The sequence below is a fragment of the Notamacropus eugenii genome, chromosome 5 (assembly GCF_028372415.1).
Source record: "Notamacropus eugenii isolate mMacEug1 chromosome 5, mMacEug1.pri_v2, whole genome shotgun sequence".
NCBI lineage: Eukaryota > Metazoa > Chordata > Mammalia > Diprotodontia > Macropodidae > Notamacropus > Notamacropus eugenii.
The window spans coordinates 124,888,768-124,904,427 of record NC_092876.1 but is presented as its reverse complement, the minus strand read 5'-3'; the positions used below and the strand labels follow the sequence as shown (position 1 = coordinate 124,904,427).

The window sequence follows — 15,660 nt, the reverse complement described above, 5'->3', positions numbered from 1 at the left end:
CCATTAGCTTCACCAAACCCATCAAAGGGGTCCATAACACAAAAAAGGTCAAGAATTCCTGGACAAGACCATCTTTAATTTTACCAATCTAATGGGTATGAAGTACAACCTTAGAATTACTTTAATTTGCATTTCTCTGATTAGTGATTTAGCCATTTTTTTATTTGACTATAGATAGTTTAGATTTCTTCTCTGAACACTGTTTATTCAGGTCCTTTGAGCATTTATCAATTGGGGAATGGCTACAGAGCATTTTAAAAAAGCTCTCTGCTTACCACGGGTCTGTAAGGTAGGTACCATTTCTATTTTCCACATAAGGAAGTTGTGGCTCAGAGAGGACAAGTGACTTGTCCACGATCACCCAGCTTCTGTCAGGGGCAAGACTCAGGGGATTTAAACTCGGAACATCTTTGGCTCTAAGAAAAGTGCCATGTTAGAGCACCAGGAGCCCTCTCCAAGGCCTTGGGTTTGAATTCCAGTTGTGCCGATACTACCTCATGCCAACCATTAGCTTTCTAATTTGTATGTTTAGAAAAGTGCTAACATAAATGAGCTCTAAGCTTTCTCTTCCAGCTTTAAATCCTGTGGTTTTTTTCTACAATACCAAGAAAAAGATACAAGGGGGACAAAAGTCTCACCTATGATTTTAATACTGTCCCCAAGTGAAGGCTAACATCCCACAGACCCATGTAGGTGGTGAAATGAGGCACTTGCAGTTCAAGAGACAAAGTACCTAAAGTACTTTGTCAACCTTAAAATGCTGTGTAGATGTCAGCTGCTATTATTAACTGTGGGACAGATGGAAGGCATATATTCAAGGAGTACTGAGCCATAGCCTGAAGCAAGGCAGCTAATAGCTAGCATTTACATAGGCTTTAAGGTTCACAAGGCACTCCACAAATCTTAATATCCTTTGATTTTCATCACAACGCAGATGAGTAAACTGAGGCAGCTAAAGGTTTAAGTGACTTGCCCAGGGTCACACAGCTAACAAGTACATGAGGCCACATTCAAGTCTTCCTCATTCCAGGTCCCGTGTTCAGTCCACTGGGCTACCTAGATGTCTGGGTCAGGACATATAATGGAAAATGAGCCAGTTTGGAGTCAGGAAACTCTCCTGGCTCTGCTCTTTACTACCTGGGTGACCTTAGGCAAGTTGCTTTGCCAGTCCAGACCTTGGCCTTCTCTGCAAAATAAGGATGTTGGACGAGCTCAGTTTCTTACCCTGGGATCCGAGGGGTCTATAGATAAGATTGTAGGGCGGGGTTCATGAACTTGGATGGGAAAATAACTTCATTTTTACTGTCCTCTAAATGAAATGTAGCATTTCCTTCCTTCCTTGTGGTAGGGTCCATTAGCTTCATTAGACCCATCAAAGGGTTCCATAACACAAACGGTCAAGAACTGGACAAGACCATCTTTACATTCTTGATTTTAAGGTGGTGTTGTGTTGTTGTTGTGGTGTTTGACTTTGTTCCAGAAGAGAACCATGCCATCAAGATGATGACATGACTTGCAGTTGACTTAGATTTGAGTGAGGGAGGGCTGTGCAAGATCACCAACCTCACTCTCTTTTCCAGAGTCATCGGGGTCCAGTGGCCTGACATTCATGAGGACCACTGGAGATGGCCCAGGATGCCATAGGAGACCCTAGCCCTTTTGAGCTATGACCTTTCCGGGTTCTCACTTTGAGTTAGGTAACACCCATTCAGTGGAAAGGTCTCTTTAAGAAGTGAGTCAAGGAATGGCCCTAATTTAATATCTCCAGAAGTCTCTCTTTGTGAGAATGCACATTTGACTTTTGCGCTGTAAGGAAGGCCTTCGAGGAGCTCCTCACCAATTCCCATTAACACTCTGAGTTTGTCAAATTAGCTGATATCTTTGAAAGAAGAGAAACAGTCTGGCACATGAGGTGTGAGGAGAGGAAAAAGAAGAAGCTGGAGAGACGTGGAGTAGGCATCTGACTGAGAATACAAGTAAAGGAAGGGGATAAGCACTTATTAAGCACTTTACTTATGCCAGGCATTGAGCTAAGCACTTTGCAAACATCTCCTTTTATCCTCACATCAACCCTCAGGGTAGATGCTGTTATCCCCATTTTATACCCGAAGACATTGAGGCAGACAGGGGCTGTGTCGTTAGCTAGGAAGTGTCTGCAGCTTGATTTTGACTCAGGTTAGGCTTTTTATCCATGGCACCACCAAGCAGCCTCTACCTGACTGGACGTGTGTTCCAAGCTTTGCTTAATGAGAGCAATGACTAAGGTGTTGGAAGTTAAGGGCACAGAGAGGAGGGCAGAGCTCTATGCCCGAGGTTAGCCCCAGAGCATTTGCCCATTAAAGAACACAGCTAAAAACTCATTCTTTTATTCTGACTACAAAGTGTCTTAGGTGTGTATTTTAAAAACCACCTGAGGTTTATTCTTTCATTTACCAAACTGCATTAAGTCCCCGTGATGTCAGGCATTATGCCGGGCATGAGATAAAAAGACAAAGAAGAAACTGTCCCAGTCCCTAAGTTGGCTTTCTCTTGCATTTAGAAAATGAAATGTAAAGCACACACGCCATAGTTTCTGAAGGGAGGACACTGGCAAGTGAGGGGCTCAGGATAGCGTTCCTGTACTTGAGTTCAGAGGTGGCTGATGTGGGGCTCTCAGAGGCAGCCAAGAGGAGGAAATGCATTCCAGGCAAGGGGACAGCCAGTTCAAAAGGAGAGAGGAAGGAGAGTTTCTATCTTGTTTTAGGAACAAAAGGCAGGCCAGCTTAACTAGAATGTGGAAAATGAGAAGAGTAGTAAAGAAGAATAATCCTGGGAAGAGCTGGAGTCAGGCTGTGAAGGGCTTGAAAGATCACACAGAGGAGCTTGTAGTTTATTCTTGAGGTAAGAGCTGGGGTTATCCAACAGGGGAGTGACATGGGCTGAATGGAGTTTTCTCAATGTCCCTTTGGCAGCTGTGTTGGGGATAGGCTGGGTTGGAGATGTTCTTGAGGCAAAGATGAGGAGGCTGCTGTAATAGTCCAGGCAAGGGGTGGTGAGGGCTTGAGCAAGGAGTGTATATGAGTGGAGAGAAGGGGACAATTATGAAATGCCGAGAAGGATGCAATGGAAAGAAGATGGAGAGGACATATTCTGGAGGTAAAATTGACAGTTGATTGAATGTGAGGGTGGGAGAAAAGAGTGGAGGATGTCTGAGTTTGTGAACCTGAGTGATGGATGTAACAAATGGGGAATTCAAGAAATGGGGCAAAGAAAGTGACTTCTGTTTGGGACATCCTGAGCCTATGAGAAATCTAGTTCTAAAAGTCCAAAAGGCAATTGGAGATTAGGAACCAGAGCTCAGGAGACTCTGAGGCTGGATGTATAGATCTGGGAGTTATTTTCATAGAACCCATGAAAGTTGATGAGATCTTTAAAAGAGTGAGAATAAATAAAGAAGAAAGGATAGTTTAGGACGAAGCCCTGGGGTATACTCACATTTAGGATGATTCAATCAAGAAGACTTGAAGAGAGACCAGACAGCCAGGTACAGGGCCAGGAGAAAGCATTGTCATAAAAACCCAAGGAGGAGTGTCCAGCAAGACGTGAAGCTGTGTCACATGCTGTGGATGGTCATGAAAGATAAGGACTGAGAAAAGGTCAACGGATTTGGTAATTAACAGATCACTGGTAACTTTTATAGAGAACACTACTGGTTGAGCAACGAGGTCAGAATCTCTACACTAGTTTTTCCAGCTACACTGGTACATTCCATAATCATCACTAGCAGAAACATCATCATTTTAAAAAAATTGGTCATAAGGGAATTCATTTGTAATTACTGGAACCCCCACGTGCTGTTGAGAACTTTCAGTATGATCTCCTATTCAGAAACATCAAAAGACCAAAGATTACACATATTCATAGTTTTGAGAAAAATGTATAACTCCTTACATTTGTGTTGTGCTTTTAACACTTTTTTTTCATCAGTACCAAGTCACTTTATTGGGATGTAAATGGTGGTAGTTTTTTGGTACAGATTATGAAAAGGTCAGATAACCAAAATATGCATGCACTGAAAGACAGTAGGAGTCACGCCCACAGTTCCCAGGTGTGGGGGAAGCCAAGTGTGGCTTAGCTCTCGTTGTCACTGTCTCCAAGGGTGTGCTTGTCAAAAAGATATTCCGCCATGCCAGAATCCGGGGCCCCCATTTTGCGCAGGTTGGTTACGTGATCACCCAGTTGTTTGATGGACTTTACCTGTTCGTCCAGGTAGTGGGTTTCGATGAAATCACATAAATGGGGGTCATTCTTGTCAGTTGCCAGCTTGTGCAGTTCCAGTAACGACTGATTGACATTTTTTTCCAGGTGCAGAGCGCACTCCATTGCATTCAGCCCACTCTCCCAGTCATCTCGGTCGGGTTTCTTGATGTCCTGCAGGAAGATGCGGCTGCCGCGCTGGTTCTGGAGCTTCATCAGCTTCTCAGCGTGCTCCCTCTCCTCGTGGGACTGGAGGAGGAAGTACTTGGCGAAGTTCTTCAGCGCTACGTCATCTCGGTCAAAGTAGTGCGACATGGACAGGTAGACGTAGGAGGCGTAGAGCTCCAGGTTGATCTGGCGGTTGATGGCGGCCTCCGAGTCCTGGTGGTAGTTCTGCCGCACCTGAGAGGGGGACGAGGTGGTCATGGCGGCGGCGGAGGCTGGGCTGGGGCGGCTGCTGCGCGAACGGGAGGACGGACGAGGTGTTGGTTAGTGGAGGTGAAGGTGGACAGGTGGCTAAGGGCGGCTCCGGCCGGGAATCGAGCGGCGGGTTCCGTTCAAGCACTGTTGAAGCAGGAAACCGCAGCGAGTCCCCTTCCCTGCGCTTCTGGCCTGCTTTTAACATTTTCAAGGTGGTTTCCTAGCTCTTCTCTCATTTGATAACCATAACTCTAGGAGACATGGACAAGTATAATTATCTACATAATATAATTAGGAACTTAGATTTATACAACGCTTTAGGGCTCACAAAGAATGTGCTTATTTGAGCCACACAATAGTCCTGTTAGTATCTCTGTTTTCCATACAATGAAACTGACGCCCTGAGCGGAAAGTGACTTGTCTAAGATCACACACTCACTCCCAGGACAGTGCTCCTCAATAAGACAGTACACTGTCCGCTAGGACAGTGCTAACTTCCATTTCATTTTTATTGACTTGGCTTTTCTCTCCTTCCCTGCCTCCGCCCTTCTAGACTCATCCTTCCAGTGCTCCCCCTGGGTAGTAATAGATCCTGTTCAATGTCAGTTCTGTAATTAATCTATTTAACTTTTCAGGCTCAGGACAATGGATTCTTTTAGTGCAAAGTTCCCTATCTTTCTATTTCATTTATATCCCTTCAGTGTCATTTCCTCAATTCCAAAAGCACTCAAACAAGGATGCAATTCAATTAATCCCTTAAGAAAACCAGTGAATTAGAAGCAAAATGAGATATGTATGACTAAAACCCATTATACATAAATGGGTAATCCAGTTGTCTGGGAGTATGCCCAGACTACCCATGTCTTCATTCCTCTCCAGGATGCACTTGACTTTTCTCCCGGACCTTCTCTCTAAAATGCCCCAGAAACCTACCTCACCAGCTTGTGAGGATCAAATTAGATATTTATAAAGTGTTTAGCACAGTGCCTGGTACAGAGTAGGAACGTCACAAACACTTATTCCATCCCTGTACTCTGGAAACTCCCTCTGAGACCTCTAACTTCACCCACCTGAAGGACCCCCAACCTCTGCAGCCTCTCCCTCAGATCGGCTGGCTCCTCTCACAACCTCCCTTTGAAAGAGAAAGCCTAGGCCAGTCAAGTCTTCGTTCCTCTTCAAGCTGTGCTCCTGACACCTTCATCCCTTTCCTCCTCCTTCCCTTTCAGCTCCCTTTTATATGCTGCCTTTCTCTTGTAAGCTCCTCGAAGACAGGAAATATTTTTCTTTCTGCCTGTATTTGTATCCCCAGTATTTAGCACAGTGCCTGGCATACAGTAAGCTTACAGACTTGACTAGACCTTAAGTGGCCCTAAAGACAAGGTGCAAAAATAACTGTTGAACAACAGATACTTTGGCTCCTTTGCTCTGCTGACTTCTGTGGTCATTAACCTTAAACACAACAGTATTTTGTTTTATGTCTCTCTAATGAACTCACAGCATTAGGAGTACTTAAGTGGTACAGTGGAGAGAGTGCAAGATGACTCATCTTCCTGAGTTCAAACATGCCTTCTGGTACTTACTAGCTGTATGACTCCAGGTATGTCACTTGACCCAGTTTGCCTCAGTTTCCTCATCTGTAAATGAGCTGGAGAAGGAAATAACAAACCACTCCAGTATCTTTGCCAAGAAAACCCCAAATGGGGGCACAAAGAGCCAGCTACAACTGAACAGCAACAATGCGTTCACAATGCAATTTGGTGGATTAAAACTATATGCATTGATGCCTTGTCTCCCATTAGACCATAAGTTCCTGAGGGCTGGTAGTGTGGCAGAATGTATAGAGTGCCATTATTTTGTTTTTATTTGTCCTTCATTCTTCAAGAAGACCAACGACTTCACAGGGTGGTGCACTGACTCATTTTTGAATTGGATCTGAGGCAGAGTTGCACAAAGTCCTCAGTCTCACTCTCTCTTCCAGTCATCCAAGTCCAGAGGCAAGACAAAGGTCAGGATGAGTGGTGTTGGCCCAGGGTGCAGTGGATGACCTTGGAATCTTCCATATCTGACCAAGCTTTAAGTGTTCCACAGTGCCTGCTTCAGTTGCCTTGGTGGCTAAGGCCAATGGAACAAATTGTTCTCATCTGCCCATTCCACTGGGGGATGTCTTTACATGCTTGAGGTAGACACCCCCCTAACTCACCAACACATTTGTGGTCTGTCAGTTACTGTCAACCTGTTGTGCATGGGACAGCTTCTTGGAGCCACAGGAGAGGGTTGAGAGTCAGGTGGATAACAAAGGTGGATGAGCAGCACTGAAAAGGGTTCAGTAAAGTGCCAGTCCTCCTTGAACATCTCTACACCCTGATATTCTGCTGTACATTAAGGCAGAAAGCCCTGGGTTCAAATCCTATCTCCATCACTTAGTGACTGTGTGACCACAGTCTTCCTCCATAAAATGGGAATAATGGTATCTGTAGCAGTTACAGCCTCACAGGGTTGTTGTAGGCTCAAATGATATAATAAATGTAAAGGATTATAAACCTTAAAAAGCTATGTAAAACATTTATATTTTTCTAAACTTTGTACCTCACCCCAGTGCTCAGTACATAGGTTGTATTCAATAAATGTGTCGTATTAACAAAGGACACAAGAAAACATTTAAACTCCTTGTTCCACTCTCAAAGATCCTACAGTGATGTGTATTAATAATGTATTTAGAAATGTCATGTAGATTCCAAAACAAATGATGGCTCAGGTGTCCGGATGACTGAGCAAGCACCCATGGTACTACAACACCTACTCATGTTACCCCATACTTGCAACCCCAGTGTTACACTGACCATGGGGAAATGCTGAGGCTCTATAAGTACAATATTAAGTGCCATAGTTCAATGCTTTTTCATTCTTACAGGGTGATTTCATGGAAAGTCGACTGCTTCCTAAATGATTTTTAAACAGCATTTCTTTTCATCTCTTCATTTGATTAAAAGAGTTGTGAGGAATTCAGTCAAACCCCACCCCTTTCTCCCACATATTATTTACAGAGCATATTTCTGATTTCAGACTACACATAAACACTGATTAGAAGCCAAAAGAAACAGCACACATTTCTTACCAGTTCAGTCTTACTAAGCACTTAGAATTTTCAGAATATTGCTTAAAAGGCCTTTTTAAATGGTAGCAATATAGCCAGGTATCTTTGATTTATAACAGGGGATTCTTAACCTGTTTTGTGTCATGGACCCCTTGGGCAGGAAGTCTGGGGTAGCTTATGACCTCTGTATCATGTTTTTAAATGCATAAAATACAGTGAATTACAAAGGAAACTAATCATATTGAATATATTTTTATATATTCAATATATATAATATACATTCAATTCAATAATATGCAATAACATATTCAATTATAAATATATTCTATATATTTCTATAACATATATTAACTATATGTTATCAAATATATATATATATAATTTCATAGTTCGGGTTAAGAACTCTTGACTATAGTAAGCAGAAGTGCTTTCAAAATTTAAAGGTAGACTGAGATGATCAGGGTCCCCTGCTGAATCTTTAATACCCATATTTTTGTCATGTTTTATTATGTACAAATAAAAAAATATAAGTATTGCTGTGAAACTTTAGATACTAATTAATGACTTGCACAGGAGTGGTATAAAAAGCATCATTAAAGGCATGCATGTCTAAAAAAGGTGGTCAGAGAATATGAAAACAGGTGGATTGCTTGAAGGCTACATTTGCTCTTCTCAAGAAAATTAAACAGCCATACAGAGTAAGGCCTTCAGTGGATTAAGCAGTTTCTCTATAGAAAATCATGAAGGAGAGAGAATGACACAGAACAAGGTGGTAAGACTGTGATCTGAACAATGGAGTATTTAAACTGATGAGGACAACAGATTCTTCCAAGTAGCAGGTAGGATGTGGGAGAGGCTTCTCACAGGTCCTTGTTGAGCAAGCCAAAAGGCTAGGCAGTTATTTTGTCACTGTATGGAAGGTAATTCTGCATGGTCATCATAGGGTCCTTGGTTTGGGAGAGGGAGGAAAAAAGGGGGATGTATTCCTACAATTTGGATTGGATAATTTTGGCAATTAAAATCAATTGACAACATTCAGTTAGTGAGATAGCCAAATGGGGTGTCTTTTTTTTGAAGTGTGAAAAGAGGCAAAGGATGGATCCATGTGAAAAGGCCCTCTTTAATTTGAATTTTGCCGCTAGGTGGCACAGCATAGTGCTGCAAATAGTCAGGAAGACCCGAGTTCAAATCTAGCTTCAACCATTTCTAAGCTATGCCTCCTTGGGTAAATTACTTAATTTGTCTGCCTCAGTTTCATCATTTGTAAAATGTGGATTGTAATAGCACTTCTCAGGGTTATGATAAAACAAAATATTTGTAAAGCACTTTGCAAACCTTGTAATGCTATATAAATGCCAGCTATCATCATCATCATTACTGCTGCTATGACATGCTATTGTGTCTGAGTCTTAGAAACAGAAAATCTGGGTTCAAGTACTAACTTTGACATCTGTGGCTATGGGGAAATCAGTAAATAAGAATTTATTAGGAGCCGACTATGTGTCAAGTACTGGAGAAAAACCCTGGTTAAGTCCAATTGTCTGAGGCTGCTTCTGTCTCAGTAAAAAGAACACAGTGAAGACTGCATTACTTATTCTTATCAGGATGTTGTGAGGAAAGTGCTTTTTGTAAAGTAACACAGGAATGTGAACTATTATTTGGCGGCACTAGTGACCTTACTCAGGTTCTGGCTAGAAATTTTGTCAGAGGACCTGGATTCAAGTCTCATCTCTAACTCTTACCTTAGACAGGTCAAAAACACCCTGTGTCTGTTTTGGGGTTGGACTGTGTGGCTTCTAAGGTTGCTTCCTGACCAGAATCTTTGATCCTATGACATATTAGCAGAAGCTGATTTATCCCTTTTAGAAACTGGTCACCCCATAAATTATCTGACTGGCATATAATATCCTGTATCTCTACCCGAAGTACATGCAATTATTACAGTAATTTTTATCATTCTTCCAAAGTTGTGGTCTATTCTGAAAACAGCCCTCCCTCCCTCAAATTCAAGTCAGCTGCGAGTCATGTCATCCTTCCCTGATGTCATGGTCCTCTTCAAGAACAAAGGATAAACACAACCTATTCTCAAAAAAGACCAGGACAGTGTAAAACCAAGAGACTATTAGAACTGGAAGGAATCCGAGAAATCAGAGTTCAAAAGAAAGTGAGACACGTAGAAATAACACAATAAACACAACTGTTTGCCTCAGTTTTCTCAGCTATAAAATAGGACAAAAGTGGTTAACTCCCTACCAAGGCTGTCATGAGGATCAAATGAGGTAATATTTTCAAAGTGCTCAGCACAGTGTGTGGCTCATAATTGGCATTTAACAAATGCTCTTCTTCCTTCCTAAGATAGTGGTTTCCAAATTTGATTGAACAACACCTTTCCTTTGTAAAAAAAATCATACTGCTTTCCATTTTTCATGAAATAATCCATGTGATTTTTTAATTAGCTGGCATGCTGCAAAAAATAATTTACTACAATATCACCAACATAAACATCAAACACAATACTGTTAAAATAATGATAAATTCTTTTATAATTTTCATATTTATAAATGATACAAGTAGAAAGCATAATGATAACAGTTTTAATGTGTTGGTTGGACTGGTTTTTCAGCACCAAGTTTCTCAAAATCTGTTTTTTTTCAACCTTTAATCAAGATCGGTTTTATAACAGACAGAAGAAAACTGCTTCCCACAAATGGGGAACTATATGGTTATAAAATTTGTATTATTTGATAAACACAGTACTTTTTAATCATTCACAATGATATTCAGCTTCAAATACTTGTTTCAACGTACATAAAACAAATTTATGAACTGTTCACATTCTGATGAAATAAGGCCTGGGATACTGTCTATGGCAAATGTGTTCTTTATTCATTCATATTTTGAAATATTTTGATGTTTAAAGTAAGAATTGCTTCTGTGATTGGTCAGGTGACTAAATAATAAAGTTTTTACTTTAAGCTTTTTCATATGTAGGGCAGCTACTTTAAAAATTAGGAAATCCCTAAAATATTATTTTGCTATTCAAAGCTATAATTTTTCTTAAATGCAATTTTTCTTTCTTTATCAGACTATGAATGTGAGGTTCTATGATTTAGAGGACACAGTTTAAAAAAAGTCACCTCCCTAAATTCACAACTTTCAGGAGGAAATTTACTATACAATAAATTTGTTTCATCTTTATTATTAACGCTAAGAAAAATGTCAATTTATATTAGCTCAAACATTCTTTGAAGCACTTTGGTATAACAAAACCAGCACATTTCCAAATAACATAGAGATCTTTTGTGCTCTGTCTCAATGCTGTCACATCATTTTTTAAAGGTTTTTTTTTTAAGACTTTTTTTTAATGAAAATTGATTATTCTCACAAAACCTGACAAACTAAGTAGCTAAAAAAAATCTGTCAACTATATTGAACGCTTCTCTTAATGTGGCAGTTATCAACAGAACATCATTTGCAACATTTCACACTCATGTTATTAAATAAACATCTTTAACTCTATCTGTTACTTCATCTACTTGCAACGTAAAATAGGATCTTAGTTTCTCAATCAGCTGATTGCCAAGGTCTTCAGACAGAAGTAATTCTGTTCCCACCACATCACCTCCAAGTTCCATTTGAAGCTGTTTGGCACAGGAGTTGCTAAGTATTGTTTTGACCATATTAGTGGCTGTAGGTGAGTGATAAAGAATCTTCTGTTGTACAGGACTTGGTAATCCTGTAAGTGACCCTATGTGATGGGCACTTAAGCAGTGCAGTGGGTAGAGCACTGGGTATGGATCAGGAAGACCTAAGTTCAAATTTGGCCTCAGACACTTAATAGCAGCGTGAGCCTGGGAAAGTCATTTAACTGTTTGCTGCAGTTTCTTCATCTGTAAAATGAGCTGGAGAAGGTTGCCAAGAAAACCCCAAATGGGATCAGGAAGAGTTGGATATGACTGAACAACAAACTTTATATGACATAAACAAATTCTTTTTATGCTGAGAGCAAGGCTACTGAAAAACTATCTTGCTATTTATTAAAAAAATCAAATTTTCTCTGTAAAAATTAGTTTTTTGGGGGGCCATTCATCACATAAACTTTTAATATGTTAGTTCAATTGATTAGGTTTCATGTCATTAACAGCTAAAGCATGCATACAAAGTAAACAGGTTTTTTTCCTTCCACCAGTAACAGTCTTTGCAAATGCCAGTGATAAATATGGTGGATTATGTTCTAGATGTCTGCGTTTTACTTTGTGTTGATGTGTTTAAACTACTTATATTATCTTTTATTAGTTTTAGATTTCCTCTTCAAGTCAATTATATCCTTAGGTACCATGAAGACATGTGACTTCATTTAAAATAAGAGATAAGAATTTAAGACAAAGTTAAATGTAATTGTTGAGAATTTCAAACCATTACCTATAGCTCTTCTTGAAGCCACTTTTATCTCATACTTACTGACATGATATTTTAGATTACTTAACTCTGAGCTGACACAAGTCAAGTCCGAATGAATCAAGCAAGCGGTGACAGGATAAGTCTGATTGGATCAGTCTCAGTCAAATGAAGGTGTGGGTGTTGGCATGTGCCAGTATATAGCACAGATTCGATTTGGCATCATTTTCCCATAAATGTGTACACCTCTGTACAACATCCCACTCCAGTGTTAGCATTAGTCTCACTCCTGTTGTCTCGATTAGTATTTTATTTTCATTTAATGAGTCCCCAAACCTTGGACAGCACTTCCTACCCTTCCTTCTTCCTCACTGTGCCAGAACTGGTCATTTGGAAGCCTCTGCCCTAAGGTCCTAAAGCTAGCAGGGGAGTTGACTTTCTCATTTATTTGTGTTTTAGAATCTAGTTTCAAGTGTGGTCGGTCATTTTTAAGGGCACAGTCCTACATACTGGCATCACAACAGCCCATCAAAGGATCATAAATTGATAGCAGGAAGAAACCTTAGAAGCCATGAAATCCATCTCCTTCATTATACAGATGAGAAAACAGGCTTAGAGATTAAGTGACTGGCCCCAGGGCACTTCAGTAGTAAATGTCTGAGGCAAGATTTGAGCCCAGGTGTTCCTGACGACAAGCTTCCCACAGTGCTCTCCCAACAAAGTGCCAGTTGTGGAGGTAGGGCGGCCGAGAACTTTCTTTTCCAGATATTGTGAGTCAGGGGCTCCTCTGCTCGTGCCGGGAAGATGATGAATGGGGACAACAAAGGCTTCTTGCTGAACCCTGCTCTTGTTCTACAAAGCCACACACTTCTGAGGTGCTCAATAAATACTGAACACATTCTTAACTTTGCAAAAAATGACCTGCAAAGACTTAGGAGGGATCTTTAATCTACAGGGACTCTTCATAGCACTTCTGCGTGTGTACCTAATGAAGTTATGTATTTTACATAAAATCTCCCAGTAGACGATAAACCGTATGAAGGCAGGAACAGGGGCACATCTAAACTTTGTATTCCCTCATTATTTGAAAACATTGAGGTATTTAAAATATGTTGAATTATCTTTGCCTTCTCATTGCCTTGTACACAGTAGACACAACACTTATTGTTCAGCTGAATCGGTCTGCATGTTGACTTCTATTGTCTTGGTATACTTCACCTTTCCATTTGCTGATTATAGCTTATGGAACTTCAGTTTAATTAAAACGGATGTCAAAGAAAAAAAAATGAAGTGGAATTTTAAGTTGCAAGATAACATTTTAAACAAGAAAATCACTTAAGAGTAGATTGTGTAGGAGATGCCCATCAATTGGGGAATAGCTGAACAAGTCTGGCGTATATATGAATGTAATGGAAAACTATTGTGCTATAAGAAACAATGAGCAGGTGGACTTCAGAAAAACCTAGAAAGACTTATGTGAACTGATGCGAGGGAGGTGAGCAGAAGCAGAACATTATACAATTACAGCTACACTGTGTGATGACTGACTTTGATAGACTTGGCTCTTCTCAGCAATGCAGGTTCTAAGACAATTCCACAAGGCCCATGATGGAAAATGTCACCCACATCCAGAGAAATAATGGAGTCTAAATGCAGATTGAAGCATACTATTCGCTCTCTTTCTTGTTTTATTTCTTCTTTCTTGTGGCTCATTCCATTGATTATAATTCTTTGTAACATGACTAAAGTTAAAATATGTTTAATGTGAATCTAGAGCCTGTATCAGATTGCATGCTGTCTTTGGCAGGGGAGAAGGAAGGACGGGGGAGAAAATTTGGACCCCAAAAGCTTGTGGAACTGAATGTTGTAAACTAAAAACAATAAAAAAAAAAAAAGAGGAGACTATGGAGCTCTATATTCCCCATTCAACATTACTAAACGCTGTAGGTATCTCAAACTTAGCATTTCCAAAATGTCACTCATTGTTTTTTTCTAAACTTCCCTATTACTAATGAGGAGTCCATCATTTTCCTCGTCAGCTGGGCTCACAATACCATCACACCTGGATGCCTTACCCTCATACCCCACATATCCAATCAAATACAGGGTGTCCCCAAAGTCTGTGTAGTTTGAAACTTCAACAGTTGAAAAGCTATTGCTTTTAATATCTTAAAACATCCTGTATTGTTTCTATCACTACCACATCTCTCAAAAGCCCTTCCTTTCTATTCATACCTTTCCAGAGGCTCAGGTCCTCTCATACCTGGAATGATCTCCCTTTTCATCTCTGCTGACCAAAATTCCAGGCCTCTTTTAAGACACAGCTCAAGAGCCTGATCCTCCCAGCTGCTTGGGTACTTCCTCCAAAAACTATGCTGTATTCATTTTTAATACATTTCACATGTACTTGTGTATTCTCTTATTGGCCAGAAGAATGGTGGGAAGTATAGTTTCTGAGCTGGAAGCAAGGGCTGAAAGATCACTGGAGGCAGAAGCCTTAAAGGACAAGGGAAGACCAGGAACTTCTGTTTTATTTTCTTTGGAGAGGACAGAGGGATAAGGGAGTTGTGTACTAGGCATGAACTGATGACATGGAAGGATGCTTTTGTCCCAATCTGAATGTAAACATGAGGAGCTGGAGACTTATTAGTTCATGGACTCACTTGCTCTTCTTGGACTCGCTTGGACTCACTACTGCACAGTGGGCCATGATGATGCCATACCATCTCTGCCCTACCTGGTATGACTCCCAGCAGGAGTTTCCTACATGATCTGAACCCTAATTGTCTGGTGTGCACTTTTATAAGGAGTTTTGCCTCCAGATAAGCTGGTTTTTGTTGCATTCTCTTGCAAGGGAGAGAAGGTCAAAAGGGAATCTTGAGACCATTACCTTATACTTAGCCAAGCCTGTAATAAGCTTTTTTCTGACTGCACACAAAAGGGCCTCGCTTAAATATATTCATGTTGCTTCCCTGCTAGAATGTAAGCTTCTTGTGGGCAGAGAGCGTTTTGCTTTTATCTTTGTATTCATAGTGCTTAGCATAGTACAATGCTGGACAACTACTATGGTCATAATAAATGCTAATTTATGGAGCATTACACTATAGTGGATAACGATAAAGGAAGAAAGAAACTCTCCAGAGGAGGCAGAAGTTACATCTAATAACGGGCATCAGTAAAGTCTACATGGAGTAGGTACTATTTGTGTGGGCCTGTAAATAGTGGGTACAATTTTGACAGATAAAGCATAGATAAGGCATTACAGGTAAGAAAATAGCATGAACAGTAGTGTAGAGGCAGGAAAACACAGCATATGTTTTGAAGAAGAGAAAGTCATCCATTTTACTACAGGGAAGGAAATGCTTAAGGGAGTGGGATAAAATAAAGTTGGAAAGATAGGCTGAGGCTTTTGAGTGCCAGAATAATGCATCTGAACTTCATTCTATGGGCAATGGGGAAGAAATACTTGAGCAAGAGGGATGATTATGGCTTTGTCTTTTCTTTTAGAAGAT

At 40.5% G+C, this 15,660-nt stretch overlaps 1 protein-coding gene across 1 annotated transcript; it reads right to left on the bottom strand.

Moving 5' to 3' along the window:
• Positions 1-3,952: 3,952 nt before the first annotated feature.
• LOC140505100 (ferritin heavy chain-like) lies at positions 3,953-4,845 on the bottom strand. Its single transcript, XM_072610730.1, has one exon. It carries the CDS (start codon positions 4,660-4,662, stop codon positions 4,111-4,113), a length of 552 nt encoding a protein of 183 aa, XP_072466831.1. The 5' UTR covers positions 4,663-4,845; the 3' UTR covers positions 3,953-4,110.
• Between the last annotated feature and the right edge of the window lie 10,815 nt (positions 4,846-15,660).